Here is a 14,977-nt window from a genome sequence, read left to right on the forward strand (position 1 = left end):
CCGCTTCCTGTGTGAGGCAGGGTCGTACTCTGCGGATGTTGTAGAGCATGAACCTACAGGAACGGGCCACCGCCTTGATGTTAGTAGAGAACGACAGGGTGTTGTCCAGGATCACGCGCTCTGGGAGGAGGACACAATGGAGTTGTCAACCGTGATGGCGAGATCATGGAACGGGCAGTCCTTCCCCGGGAGGAAGAGCAGCTCCGTCTTGCCGAGGTTCAGCTTGAGGTGGTGATCCGTCATCCACACTGATATGTCTGCCAGACATGCAGAGATGCGATTCGCCACCTGGTCATCAGAAGGGGGAAAGGAGAAGATTAATTGTGTGTCGTCTGCATAGCAATGATAGGAGAGACCATGTGAGGTTATGACAGAGCCAAGTGACTTGGTGTATAGCGAGAATAGGAGAGGGCCTAGAACAGAGCCCTGGGGGACACCAGTGGTGAGAGCACGTGGTGTGGAGACGGATTCTCGCCACGCCACCTGGTAGGAGCGACCTGTCAGGTAGGACGCAATCCAAGCGTGGGCCGCGCCGGAGATGCCCAACTCGGAGAGGGTGGAGAGGAGGATCTGATGGTTCACAGTATCGAAGGCAGCCGATAGGTCTAGAAGGATGAGAGCAGAGGAGAGAGAGTTAGCTTTAGCAGTGCGGAGCGCCTCCGTGATACAGAGAAGAGCAGTCTCAGTTGAATGACTAGTCTTGAAACCTGACTGATTTGGATCAAGAAGGTCATTCTGAGAGAGATAGCGGGAGAGCTGGCCAAGGACGGCACGTTCAAGAGTTTTGGAGAGAAAAGAAAGAAGGGATACTGGTCTGTAGTTGTTGACATCGGAGGGATCGAGTGTAGGTTTTTTCAGAAGGGGTGCAACTCTCGCTCTCTTGAAGACGGAAGGGACGTAGCCAGCGGTCAGGGATGAGTTGATGAGCGAGGTGAGGTAAGGGAGAAGGTCTCCGGAAATGGTCTGGAGAAGAGAGGAGGGGATAGGGTCAAGCGGGCAGGTTGTTGGGCGGCCGGCCGTCACAAGACGCGAGATTTCATCTGGAGAGAGAGGGGAGAAAGAGGTCAGAGCACAGGGTAGGGCAGTGTGAGCAGAACCAGCGGTGTCGTTTGACTTAGCAAACGAGGATCGGATGTCGTCGACCTTCTTTTCAAAATGGTTGACGAAGTCATCTGCAGAGAGGGAGGAGGGGGGGAGGGGGAGGAGGATTCAGGAGGGAGGAGAAGGTGGCAAAGAGCTTCCTAGGGTTAGAGGCAGATGCTTGGAATTTAGAGTGGTAGAAAGTGGCTTTAGCTGCAGAGAGAGAAGAGGAAAATGTAGAGAGGAGGGAGTGAAAGGATGCCAGGTCCGCAGGGAGGCGAGTTTTCCTCCATTTCCGCTCGGCTGCCCGGAGCCCTGTTCTGTGAGCTCGCAATGAGTTGTCGAGCCACGGAGCGGGAGGGGAGGACCGAGCCGGCCTGGAGGATAGGGGACATAGAGAGTCAAAGGATGCAGAAAGGGAGGAGATGAGGGTTGAGGAGGCAGAATCAGGAGATAGGTTGGAGAAGGTTTGAGCAGAGGGAAGAGATGATAGGATGGAAGAGGAGAGAGTAGCGGGGGAGAGAGAGCGAAGGTTGGGACGGCGCGATACCATCCGAGTAGGGGCAGTGTGGGAAGTGTTTGATGAGAGCGAGAGGGAAAAGGATACAAGGTAGTGGTCGGAGACTTGGAGGAGTTGCAATGAGGTTAGTGGAAGAACAGCATCTAGTAAAGATGAGGTCGAGCGTATTTCCTGCCTTGTGAGTAGGGGGGGAAGGTGAGAGGGTGAGGTCAAAAGAGGAGAGGAGTGGAAAGAAGGAGGCAGAGAGGAATGAGTCAAAGGTAGACGTGGGGAGGTTAAAGTCGCCCAGAACTGTGAGAGGTGAGCCGTCCTCAGGAAAGGAGCTTATCAAGGCATCAAGCTCATTGATGAACTCTCCGAGAGAACCTGGAGGGCGATAAATGATAAGGATGTTAAGCTTGAAAGGGCTGGTAACTGTGACAGCATGGAATTCAAAGGAGGCGATAGACAGATGGGTAAGGGGAGAAAGAGAGAATGACCACTTGGGAGAGAAGCCTTATTCTAAAATGTATTAAATAAAAAATCCTCAATCTACACACAAATCAGGCCTTTATGGTAGAGTGGCCAGACAGAAGCCACTCCTCAGTAAAAGGCACAGCAGCCTTAGGTGCCTTTTTTCTTTTGCCTAAAAAGGACTCTCAGATCATGAAACAAGATTCTCTGGTCTGATGAAACCAAGATGGAATTCTTTGGCCTGAATGCCAAGCGTCACGTCTGGAGGAAGCCTGGCACCAGCTCTACGGTGAAGCATCATGCTGTGGGGATGTTTTTTTCAGGGACTGGGAGACTAGTCAGGATCGAGGGAAAGATGAATGGAGCAAAGTACAGAGAGATCCTTGATGAAAACCCATTCCAGACCGCTCAGGACCTCAGACTAGGTGAAGTTTCACCTTCCAACAGGACAACGACCCTAAAACACAGTCAAGACAACGCAAGAATGGCTTCGGGAAAAGTCTCTGAATGTCCTTGAGTGGCCCTGCTAGGGCTCGGACATGAACATTTCTGGAGAGACCTGAAAACAGCTGTGCAGCGACTCTCCCCATCCAATCTGACAGAGTTTGAGAGGATCTGCAGAGAAGCATGGGGACAAACTCCCCAAATACAGGTGTGCCAAGTTTGTAGTGTCATACCCAAGAAGACTTGAGGCTGTAATCGCTGCTAAAGGTGCTTCAACAAAAGTACTGAGTTTAGGGTCTGAATAGTTATGTAAATGTATTCAGTTTTTTTTCTTCTTCCAATAAATATGCAAAAAAAATTCAGTTATTGCTTTGTCATTATATAGGGTAGTGTGTAGATTGATAAGGGGAAAATAAACTATGTATCCATTTTAGAACAGGGCTGTAGCGTAACAAAATGTGGAAAAGTAGGGGGTCTGAATACGTTCCGAATGCACTGTATATGTGAATTAGAGTTCGTAGCAGTCTGACCGTACGTCGGATTGATGCCTTTCTAAAAACGAATTACTGTGTAAGCCCCTCAAGTGTGCTTAGTCATGACAACCCAGCATACGAGCCTGACTATGAATAAAGGTTGCTCTTCACCATGGTCAATCAGTAACAGTGTATTTATGGTACTGACCACATTGAAAATAAGAAAAACTGAGGCATGTGTTAAATGGCATAACCCACAACCATAGGCAAAGACACACCTACGCATATGCACAATTACTTTAATCTAAAAGGTCTGCGCACATGACATTTAGCAACAGTCCTCATTTATTGTTTCTGTCTGATGTTTTATCAAGAAATTAAGGGTATTTTACCAAGCCCTCAAGACCAGGGTTTTCCTGCAGTCCATGGATTTGGAAAACTGATGTCAGAAAAGAGGTCACCATTTGAAACATGCAGGTACATATATACAGTGCCTTGCGAAAGTATTCGGCCCCCTTGAACTTTGCGACCTTTTGCCACATTTCAGGCTTCAAACATAAAGATATAAAACTGTATTTTTTTGTGAAGAATCAACAACAAGTGGGACGTATAAATGCACTGTGATACGTATAAATCCGTATAAATGCACCTGCACTGTGATAGTCTCAGAGGTCCGTTAAAAGCGCAGAGAGCATCATGAAGAACAAGGAACACACCAGGCAGGTCCGAGATACTGTTGTGAAGAAGTTTAAAGCCAGATTTGGATACAAAAAGATTTCCCAAGCTTTAAACATCCCAAGGAGCACTGTGCAAGCGATAATATTGAAATGGAAGGAGTATCAGACCACTGTAAATCTACCAAGACCTGGCCGTCCCTCTAAACTTTCAGCTCATACAAGGAGAAGACTGATCAGAGATGCAGCCAAGAGGCCCATGATCACTCTGGATGAACTGCAGAGATCTACAGCTGAGGTGGGAGACTCTGTCCATAGGACAACAATCAGTCGTATATTGCACAAATCTGGCCTTTATGGAAGAGTGGCAAGAAGAAAGCAATTTCTTAAAGATATCCATAAAAAGTGTCATTTAAAGTTTGCCACAAGCCACCTGGGAGACACACCAAACATGTGGAAGAAGGTGCTCTGGTCAGATGAAACCAAAATTGAACTTTTTGGCAACAATGCAAAACGTTATGTTTGGCGTAAAAGCAACACAGCTCATCACCCTGAACACACCATCTCCACTGTCAAACATGGTGGTGGCAGCATCATGGTTTGGGCCTGCTTTTCTTCAACAGGGACAGGGAAGATGGTTAAAATTGATGGGAAGATGGATGGAGCCAAATACAGGACCATTCTGGAAGAAAACCTGATGGAGTCTGCAAAAGACCTGAGACTGGGACAGAGATTTGTCTTCCAACAAGACAATGATCCAAAACATAAAGCAAAATCTACAAGGGAATGGTTCAAAAATAAACATATCCAGGTGTTAGAATGGCCAAGTCAAAGTCCAGACCTGACTCCAATCCAGAATCTGTGGAAAGAACTGAAAACTGCTGTTCACAAATGCTCTCCATCCAACCTCACTGAGCTCGAGCTGTTTTGCAAGGAGGAATGGGAAAAAATGTCAGTCTCTCGATGTACAAAACTGATAGAGACATACCCCAAGCGACTTACAGCTGTAATCGCAGCAAAAGGTGGCGCTACAAAGTATTAACTTAAGGGGGCTGAATAATTTTGCACGCCCAATTATTCAGTTTTTGATTTGTTAAAAAAGTTTGAAATATCCAATAAATGTCGTTCCACTTCATGATTGTGTCCCATTTGTTGTTGATTCTTCACAAAAAAATACAGTTTTATATCTTTATGTTTGAAGCCTGAAATGTGGCAAAAGGTCGCAAAGTTCAAGGGGGCCGAATACTTTCGCAAGGCACTGTAGGTAACCTTCATGGGAGGCAAAGTGAAGACTACAAACAGCAGGTACAAATGAGAGTAGAGGCAAAAGGCATCGTAGTGACTTTGAAAAAACAAAACGAGAGCTTTTAAGGCACAGTGTGGTACCTCGGAAAACTCACTTTACACGTTCCAATAAAAAAAAAACATTGGTCACCAACCAGTAGTCTCCAAGGCATTCCTAGTCATTCACCAAACATTTCAGCAATATATATAAATAAATAAATAATAAATATATATTCTCAATTAATAAAAAAACACAGCGCTGTTGGCGATAGGTGCACTTGATTCAGCAGCCCTAATGCCGGGAAGTAAAAGTGTTCCCATTTTTGAACCATTTGTGTCTGAAGGCTTAACTCCACCTACCTGGCAGGACCGGAGAGCAAATTAAGTCCACTTATAGGCCTACCGCTCTCCAATCAGATTGCAGACAGTGATCAGAGTTCGGTTACCTCATGCCATAGACTGTAAAAATAAGCATTGAATGCACAGCAAAGTTGATGTGAGATTTAAAAACTTTTAAAACCACGACTATAGAGACTCAATGAATACAGCAAAGAGCTGCTGTTTTTATGAGTAAGTTCATGTGTAAGTTGTTATTCAGCCCTGTCAACACTTTGTTCAACCCTTTTATAAAGCCATGAAATGTGCGTTTTCCCTACTTCCACTCATGCTACAACCAGCTACAATGAATGAGTATAGCAAAACATTTTTGTTACGGTTCCGTTATTATTTGTGGCTTGTGTCTTATTTATTATCAAGGAATATTGCACTTTCTCTGGGCTCGGAGGCAGAAATAATGCAGTGCAAGTTAAGTTTCACCATCAGTTGGAAGACTGTCCCCTTTTCTCAGCGGAAGGAGGGAGAGCGGAGGGGACGGTGTCTGGTGAGAGACAGCCTCACGGCTGCTCCCTCAATCCCCTCAGACTGACCATCAGATGCTGGTCATCAGTCCAGTAACAAAAATGTATATATTATGCTCACTCAGCTGTGCCACAAGTAATACAACAATTATCTATTACTAGTGTATAACAAAAATGTTGAAATAGTCTGACAAGAACATTGGCAGGGCAATTCAAGCACGGCTGTGATAATGTATTGGGCCTATAGCCTACTGCACAAACCTCATTGCTACAGAACTGTTTTTAATTGGTTAATGTAGTATAGGCGTATGTTTAAATAATATTATTTAAAAAATGTGAATGGTAGATCTCAGGTTACATTTTGACTCAGTGACCTGGACTCAGAAAAGGTTGGTGACCACTGCTATAAAACGATTAGGCGTAAACTACATGTCACAGGCAGCAGTCTATGCATTGCAATTTGAACACATTTCTGATTTAATCCAGCAGTAATAGTTGAGAGCTGCATTCCGGGCCTAGTTGAGAAGTAAAAAAGTAAAGCTTTAGTCACCTCCAAAATGTGAATCACTATGAAAATAAGTAATATCCCTCTTATGAAACACTCGGTTTCAACCTCTAGTTTATGCACTCAGTTCCTCCTTATATCTATTTGACTGATAACCTGAGTGCAACAAAGTCACACACGGGTTCTGTACCCTCACTGAAACATTACATCATCAAGAAAGTAGATAAGTCCAACACCTACATGAGCAGCGTAGGGGGAGGTTTATCAGGTGTGCAACTGCAGGGGTGTTCACATACTGCTATCTGCGTAGGTTGAGTTCACTGGACATACTGGCATGTCTACACATAGATAAACTACAGTTATCACAATGACATGGAAATATGAATCCAAGAGAAGCCAATTGTTCACTGTGTACAGTTCAGAAGGCAGGCAACCAGCCTTAGCTGTTGTGAACCTCATGTCAGCCTCCGTCCGACACATGCTCCATGGCTGGCTGAACACGAGAACTGCTGTTCCCAATACCAAGATGCAGATGGAAAGAAAATAAAAAATACCTTGGTACCGTGTGCTGCACACACACTCTAAAACAGAGGAACGTCCAAATGCCTTTCTCCGGTCTCTAAATGTGCATTTACACGCAACATTCTTCCCCCCACCTACTGACCTCTGGCTATATGCAGCCAAGCCATGAGAATAAACTGGCTTTCTAAGCTCTTCATAGACCAGGACCATTTCTGAGAAGCACCATAACACCGAAGCAGGTCACGGAGGTATGTTACGTAACACTGTTTCAACATTTCACATACTTGTTAAATTGGAAGCGTAAGGCCTATATATGGTAGTGGCCAAAAGGATTAGACATCAAGAATTTTCCATGTGTCTCATCCGGAAACATGTAAAACATTAAAGGCATTCTTGTTCATGTAAACATTTCTGTTCCTTCAACAGGTTACGTAATGTAGGCACATTTGGGTGTGACCGTCTGATGGTTAACAGAGGCAGAGCATGGAAAGCGTTTGCAAGCCGTCAAGCTCCCTCTGAAAGATCTGCAGGTTATTACAGGGCCCTTTGTTCATATTGCATAATGGACTAAATGCATAAAGCTCTGGACAATAGACTAACCCTTGTGAAATGCTAACCCTGTATCTTGAACTGGTCAGTGCTTAGGCTACCAATTAACTGGAGTTGTGCTGATTTGTCATTCCAACTTTTAAAATAGTTATATGAAGATAAAGGCATGAACAACACTCTATTCATGTAGTCAGGTCACAGTACTAAAGTGTATTATTGTGACGTAAAAGGGCAGGCCCAACCTACCTGTAGTAGCGTGACTGCAGGTACGTGGAACACACAGCTTTGGACACGTGGCTGGCCGAGCCAAAGTCTATCACTTTCACCCGGTAAGGTTGTCGCACCGGGTCCACCAGCATGATGTTCTCCGGTTTCAGATCAGCGTGGATCAGCCCCAGGCTCTTGAGCTTCTTCAGCGCAGTGGCCACCTGCTGTAAGACCGGCCGGATGACCTTCAACGGCAGCGGGCTGAACTTGTTCTGCTTGAGGAAGTCATAGAGGTTCTGCTCAAGCATCTCAAACACCAGACAGGTGTGGCTGCGGTGCTGGAAGCACTCAAAGGCCCGCACCAGGTTATGCTGATCTGCATTCTCGCCACTCAGACGGGCAAGGATGCCCACCTCTATCTGGCCCTGTCGCGCGTACGATGGGTGGTTCTTTAGGATCTTGATGGCCACAACCTCTCCTGTGCCCCGCTTCCAACACTTCACCACCTGTCCGAAGGTGCCGCGCCCCAGGAACTCCAGCACCTCGTAAGTGTTCTTCATGGAGCACAAGACCTCGTGCTGCACCAACTGGTAGTCCCCATCCCCGACCGCATTGCGAGCCCCAGTCCCTCCCCCATTCTGTTTGCGGGGCACTCCCCCCACCGTGTTCCCTATGTTAGTTTGCAACATGGCAGGTATCATGGAAACGTCCTCCACTATCTGCATGGCTTTCTCACTGTTCTCCGGGTGCTCACCCTGACGTTTCAGCCCACATTGCAGGGGGCTTTTCAACGAGTTCAAACCTCCCTCCCTCTCTATCTCCTCACCTCCTTCACTGCTGCCTCTCTGGCCAGTCTGACTGCCCCTGTAGCTCCACTGCTGTGCCTTGACGGGGGGACCCTGGTCCTGGGTCCGAGGTGTTTTTTGGAGCAACTCACTGTGTACTACTTTCAGGGATGCAGTGGCCTGCAAAGTTATGTCCTGCCCACTCAGGAGTCTACAAGATGTTGAAGTTTGTCTTAAATGGAGGATATTGGTAGGCTGGGCAATGCCAAGGTTTATTCCAATTATATAAGTCGACAGCGTCCAATCATAAAATAAAACCGCTGTTGAACTCAACTCTGTTTCTTCACACTGCAAAAGGCACTCGTTTGTGTTTGATAAACATCTGGTGGGTCCACCAACATTTGAGGCCATACCTGTAAGAGAGAAGGAATGGAAAAGATTAGTTTACAACTACCGCACCTCTTGTTTTGCAGGCAATAACTATCCAAATTACATTTTTCACGCTGTATAATACAATTTAGCCAGCCATGTTGTTGTTACGTGGCTGATTGTTAGGCCATCTCAACACAACTTCCAACAAAAACTGCTATGGAGGAGGCAATTAGACATTTCAGTTAGATCAGATAGCATGTGGTTTCCAGAATTTCCATTGGTTCTCCATAGCAAGCTCTACCGGGGCGCATTCAGCAAAAAACTAAAACCATATCAATGTAATGAGGGGGGAATCCCATCCCTCTGTGGGCGAGCTATGGTGTGTGTCTCACTCAGGCAGGAAAAGCAGAGCAAGCAAAAAAGGGAACTACAGTAGATGGGGGGGGCTTTATTCAAACAGCAAACTATGTGGCACTCTAGACCACAAGCAAACAGACAGCCAACCTGCCAGCCTGTCAAAAGCTAACATTTCAGCATTACCTTTTAAAATGTCTCATCTTGTCACTATAGTCTCTGGAGTACTAGCACTTGTTAGATCATCAAAGTTGGGAAACATGGATGTTTTAGCTGTGCTGCGGATTCTATCAGAGTGAGTGAATGCATCAAACAGTATGGAAAGTTGTTATGCTGACTTGGCAATAGTTACACCATGGGGTACAAATACAGTGCCTTCAGAAAGTATTCATACCCCTTGACTTATTCCACATTTTGTCGTGTTCCAGCCTGAATTCAAAATAGTTGAAATATTTTTTTTTCTGTGACCCATCTACACACAATAACCCATAATGACAAAAGTATTTTTTTTGTTTTAAATCATTAGTTAATTTATAGAAAATTACAGAGATCGAATTTACATAACTATTCATACCCCTTTACTATGACGCTCCAAATTGAGCTCAGGTGCATCCAATTTCCTTTGATTATCCTTGAGATGTCACAACAAATGGAGTCCACTTGTGGCCAAATCAATTATTTGATTTCGAAACACCTCTCTATAACATTCCCACAGTTGACCGTGCATGTCAGAGCAGAAACTATACCATGAAGTTCAAGGAACTGTCCACAAATTGAGTGTTTTCAATAACAGTGGTCTTCATCATTGGGAAATTGAAAAAATACAAAACTACCCAGACTCTGCCTAGAGCTGTCTGACCAAATTGAGTAACCGGGCATGAAGGACCTTGGTCAAGGAGGTGACCAATAACAGAACTACAGAGTTCCTTGGCTGAGATTGTAGTCCTTCTGGCATGTTCTCCAGTCTCTACAGCACTTCAACAATCTGGGCTTTATGGGAGGCCAGAAGAAGCCACTCCTGAGAAAAAAAAACACGACAGCACACCTTCAGTTTGCAAAAAGGCAAAGATTCTGTGGTCGGAGAAGACAAAAATGTAACTCTTTGGCCTGAATGCAAAGCACTGTGTCTGGAGAAAACCAGGCACAGCTCAACGTCCGTCTAACACCATCCCTACCATGAAGCATGGTGGTGGCAGCATCATGCTATGTGGATGCTTGTCAGCAGCAGGGACTGGGAGACTGGTACAGCTTGAGGGAACAATGAGTAGAGAAACAAATACAGGCAAATCCTTGATGAGAACCTGCTTCAGAGAGCAAACAAACGACCTTAGACTGGGGCAAAGAATTACATTCCAAATGGACAATGACCCCAAGCATACAGCCAAAGAAACACTGGAATGGCTCCAGAACAAGAATGTAAAACTCCTTGAGGAGCCCAGCCAAAGGCCATACTTGCATGCCATTTGAAAATCACTGTCCACAGCTACTCCTGAACTAATTTAAGAGCTTGAGAAAATCTACAATGAAGAATGGGAGAAAAATCACCAAATCCAGATGTGCAAAGCTGACAGATATACCCAAGACGACGCAAAGCCGTAATCACCGTAAAAGGTGCTTCTACAAAGTATTGATTCAGGGGCGTGAATACTTATGCAATTGAGATATTTCTACATTTCATTTTCAATAGTTTCAAAAATCACGTTTTCACTTTGTCATGGGTTATTAAACAATCTTGAATTCAGGCTACAACAAAATGTGGAATAAGTCAAGGGGTATGAATACTCTCTGAAGGCACTGTATGCCATGTTCAGACAGAGGAATGGGTGTGTCTTTCGTATTGAAATGGATTTAGTTTAGGGAGGGGCACGGTTAATCGAATATCCTAACAGACGTTAGTAGATTCCGGTCTCCAAAAAGCACCTGTTGTATTGAGCGATTTAAGCAAATAAACACCAGGGCTATTAATTGAAGATTTACGGTACTTGAGATATTTTTTTTAACTATTTTCTGCATTGTAGAATAGTGAAGACATCAAAACTATGAAACATATCAAATCATGTAGTAACCAAAAAAGTCTTAAATCAAATATTTGATACGAGATTCTTCAAAGTAGTCCAAATTTTTGATTTTTGGTTCCAATCGATGTGTCTTTGTGAGACGCAGAGTAGGTGAACAGATGATCTCTGCATGTGTGGTTCCCACCGTGAAGCAAGGAGGTGGTGTGATGGTGCTTTGCTGGTGACAGTCTGTGATTTATTTAGAATTCAAGGCACACTTAACCAGCATGTCAAACACAGCAATACGCCATCCCATTTGGTTTGCGCTTATCGGGAGTATCATTTGTACAACAGGACAATGACCCAGGATGTGTAAGGGATATTTGACCAAGGAGAGAGATAGAGTGCTGCATCAGATGACCTGGCGTCCACAATCACCCGACCTCAACCCAATTGAGATGGTGTGGGATGAGTTGGACCGCAGAGTGAAGGAAATGCAGCCAAAAAGTGCTCAGCATATGTGGGAACTCCATCAAGACTGTTGGAAAAGCATTCCAGGTGAAGCTGGTTGAGAGAATGCCAAAGGTGTGCAAAGATTTCATTAAGGCAAAGGGTGGCTACTTTGAAGAATATAAACTATATTTTGATTTGTTTAACACTTTTGACTACATGATTCCATGTGTGTTATTTCATAGTTTTGATGTCAGCACTATCATTCTACAATGCAGAAAATAGTCAAAATAAAGAAAAACCCTAGAATGAGTAGGTGTCCAGACTTTTGACTGGTACTGCATATATAGGCCTATTTTAACAATTTAACAAGTACACCCCATGACAGTTGAAAGTCTTAATTGAGTAAAACAACTTTTGAATGACATTTTTATAATGGTGCTTTGAACTATTGCTGCGGATTTAGCCCCCCAGGCTGCCCTGACATTAGTATGCTATTTCCCCCACTTCAAAAAGCAATTACAGGCCCTCACCTAACGGTTTTCACAATACCTGACAGATGAACGCAACACTCTCACCCCAAAAACTTTTGTTACATAATCAGTTATGGTGAAATCTGACTTTTCATTCTCTGTTGCTTTTAGCCAAACTACAGAAGAAAAACAGCATACCCGCTGTCTAGCATTTACATCAGCAGTCTCCAACAGGTTAATTACGCACTACCAGTAGCTCGCCAAACAATTCTGAAAGTACATGCAATTTTCACATGTTCCACCGACAGAAATACTTGCCCCAAAACCTTCAACTAAATGTTAACTGCAAAGAAGGCTTACCTGGCAGAAGTATATCATGAATAAGTGTATCTATTATTTGCAAACGTTGCCATGAAATGAACAGCAGCGGTTCAGAACTGTCACTAGGCCAGCAGATTAGACAGCACATTCTTCCCTCACTAGATCTGCAATGTAAAAAGGGCCAGAGGTGCAATTTAAATGATTCCAGATCTTCTGATGTGATTTAAGCATTGACAAGGACTCAGAACATCAAATGTTGATGTTTCTTTAAGAGGGGCGACAGGTAGCCTCAAGGTTAGAGCGTGGGGGCAGTAACCGAAAGGCTGCTAGATCGAATCCCCGAGCTGACAAGGGAAAAAAATCTGTTGTTCTGCCCCTGAACAAGGCAGTTAACCCACTGTTCCTAGGCCACCATTGTAAATGAGAATTTGTTCTCAACTTGCCTAGTTAAATAAAATAACAATTGTCATTTTTACTGAAAAAATATAAAACAATCAGATTCTAGAGTTGTTTATTAGCCACTATTTTATCAGGTATATTGACAGAAAACAGAGTGCACTTTTTCTTGTACACTAAAGACCCAGAGAAAGAGTTGCTAGGGAGAGTAGAAGAGAAGAATGTGCCTATTTGAAAGGAAAAAATGAATCAAAATGAGTAGCTCGCAATAAGTAAAAACTTTTTTTAAGTAGCTCTCCTGTTGGAAATTATTGGAGACCCCTGACAAATATCATTCTGATTGCTCGAGAGTCAGTAGCTATTTTATTTTGTATTTTGACAATATCCCAAAAAAGTAATATGAATAGTAACATAATATTAAATGCCCATCCCTACTTCAGTTCCTAATTTAAAATTGTAAAAACAAACATAACAAAAAGCAGATTGCTAGTTGCATCACACATGAACTGAAATGATGTCATCCTACCAAAATGAACAGTGCAAAATAAAATAAACTGATTACCCAATGAAAAGGTTCACTTCACACTCAGGGGTACCCTGTGGTGATATAAATTAGAATATTAAGTCTTAACTCTATCATTATTTACATAAACCTTGTCCAACACTTACTAGTTACCACACTAGCTAAGTACAAAAACAGTGTCAGCTGCAATGCCATCTGTCCATACACGCAGAGGCTTGATACCCCATCATTGGTAGGAGACCCTGGTCTAGTGTTGAATTACACTCCTCACCATTTCAGGATTGTAAAGGCTGCCTGCTGTAAGAGGCCACTGGTAACTAAGTAAAATCGAATCACTAGTGACTGACTGACTGACCTTTCTGTGTAAGTAATCAACAAATGGATGGGGGTGCAAACTGAGGACGGGTATGGGTGGTTGATAAGTCACCTGTTGACAACGTAGTTTAAGTCATTTCAAGTAACTAGCTAACGTTAGTAGTGCCACGGCAGATATCCAATAGTATGTAAATTATATAAGGGAGTTAATGTTTTAACTAACTATATGTCTGAGGGATAAAACATTTATTATAAGTTAGATGGCTGGTGAATGTACGCATTCATCTTGTCAGTTAACGTTATGTCATAACAAAGGGAAGGACATGACTGGGACTTCTCGTTCCCCCCGAGTGGATTACTACTCAGAGAGAGTATGCTATTCCATACAATGTAGTTAGTTAACGTTAGCCATTCCATGACGTTGGCTAGCCAGCTAGATGGTAGGCAATAAAAATTTTAAAAAATTCACCCAAAATCAGATAATTAAAATGTACATACAAACCAATGGACGAATCCAAAATGCAACCCATGCTGACGAACAAACCTCTTGCTAACATTAACTATTGGCTAGCAACTAGCTAGCTAGTTTGACAGATTTGCTAACGTTAGCTAGCCAACGTCTACATTAGGCATTGAAGTCAAACTGACTAAAACTAACAAACTAGCTATTTACTAGTTACGAAATGCATTGAAATTCGCACAAATGGCTTGATAATTTTTTACGTTATGATATATAAACGCTTGCTATCTTTATTAACAGTAGTTAGTGACATAATACAGTCAGCATGGCTTCTCTGAACATGCTAACGAGTTTAACAAGTACCCACACCATGCTCAGTATGCCTGCAATGCTGCCATCTTGTTCTCCTGGACAACGAGGCTTTCGATAAACCCACAATCTCACACATTTTAAACTCCAAATAACTCACGTATTACACCGTTAAATGAAACCAGTCTTCGTCCACGGCGTAGTCAACAACTGCCAGTTTCGCAAAAAAAGTGGCTCTTGTTTTCGTTTAAAGGGTAACGAAGCCCATATTTCTAATCTTTGTTGGGACCAGTTATCCCAGAGGCCGTGCAGTTCCAGCACTTTGCTCGTTATTTCATCAACTAGCACTAGCTATGTTGGAAGCCAGCAGAAAAAGTATCCCCACCCCGTTGCGTGTGCAATGTTTAAGAGTCATAGAGCAAGACCAGAGAAATCAACCATCGACACATTACGAGCTGACTTCTGAGCACGATATCGTCAAAGCCGCTGGCAGAGTTCTTTTTGCATGGCCCGGTTCCCCAAGGGAGTGGAGTGAATGATATTAGACCATTCCATTGGTCCTTAAGGGAAATCGCCACTCACCCGGGGCACCGGGCCAAGCAAAACGAACTGCACCAATTATAATCTATAAAGAAAAGAACATTTATGAAACAT

The 14,977-nt window shown here is 43.6% G+C and overlaps 1 protein-coding gene across 1 annotated transcript in view; it reads right to left on the bottom strand.

Moving 5' to 3' along the window:
• LOC115109624 (homeodomain-interacting protein kinase 3-like) overlaps window positions 1-14,477 on the bottom strand; it is a 49,252-nt gene extending 34,775 nt beyond the window's left edge. Inside the window, 3 exon segments of the mRNA XM_029634779.1 lie at window positions 7,608-8,686; window positions 8,689-8,766; window positions 14,382-14,477. Of these exon segments, the coding sequence (XP_029490639.1) occupies window positions 7,608-8,686; window positions 8,689-8,766; window positions 14,382-14,462 (1,238 nt within the window). The 5' untranslated portion in view covers window positions 14,463-14,477.
• Between the last annotated feature and the right edge of the window lie 500 nt (window positions 14,478-14,977).

This window comes from Oncorhynchus nerka, linkage group LG25, assembly GCF_034236695.1.
Source record: "Oncorhynchus nerka isolate Pitt River linkage group LG25, Oner_Uvic_2.0, whole genome shotgun sequence".
Taxonomy (NCBI): Eukaryota; Metazoa; Chordata; class Actinopteri; order Salmoniformes; family Salmonidae; genus Oncorhynchus; species Oncorhynchus nerka.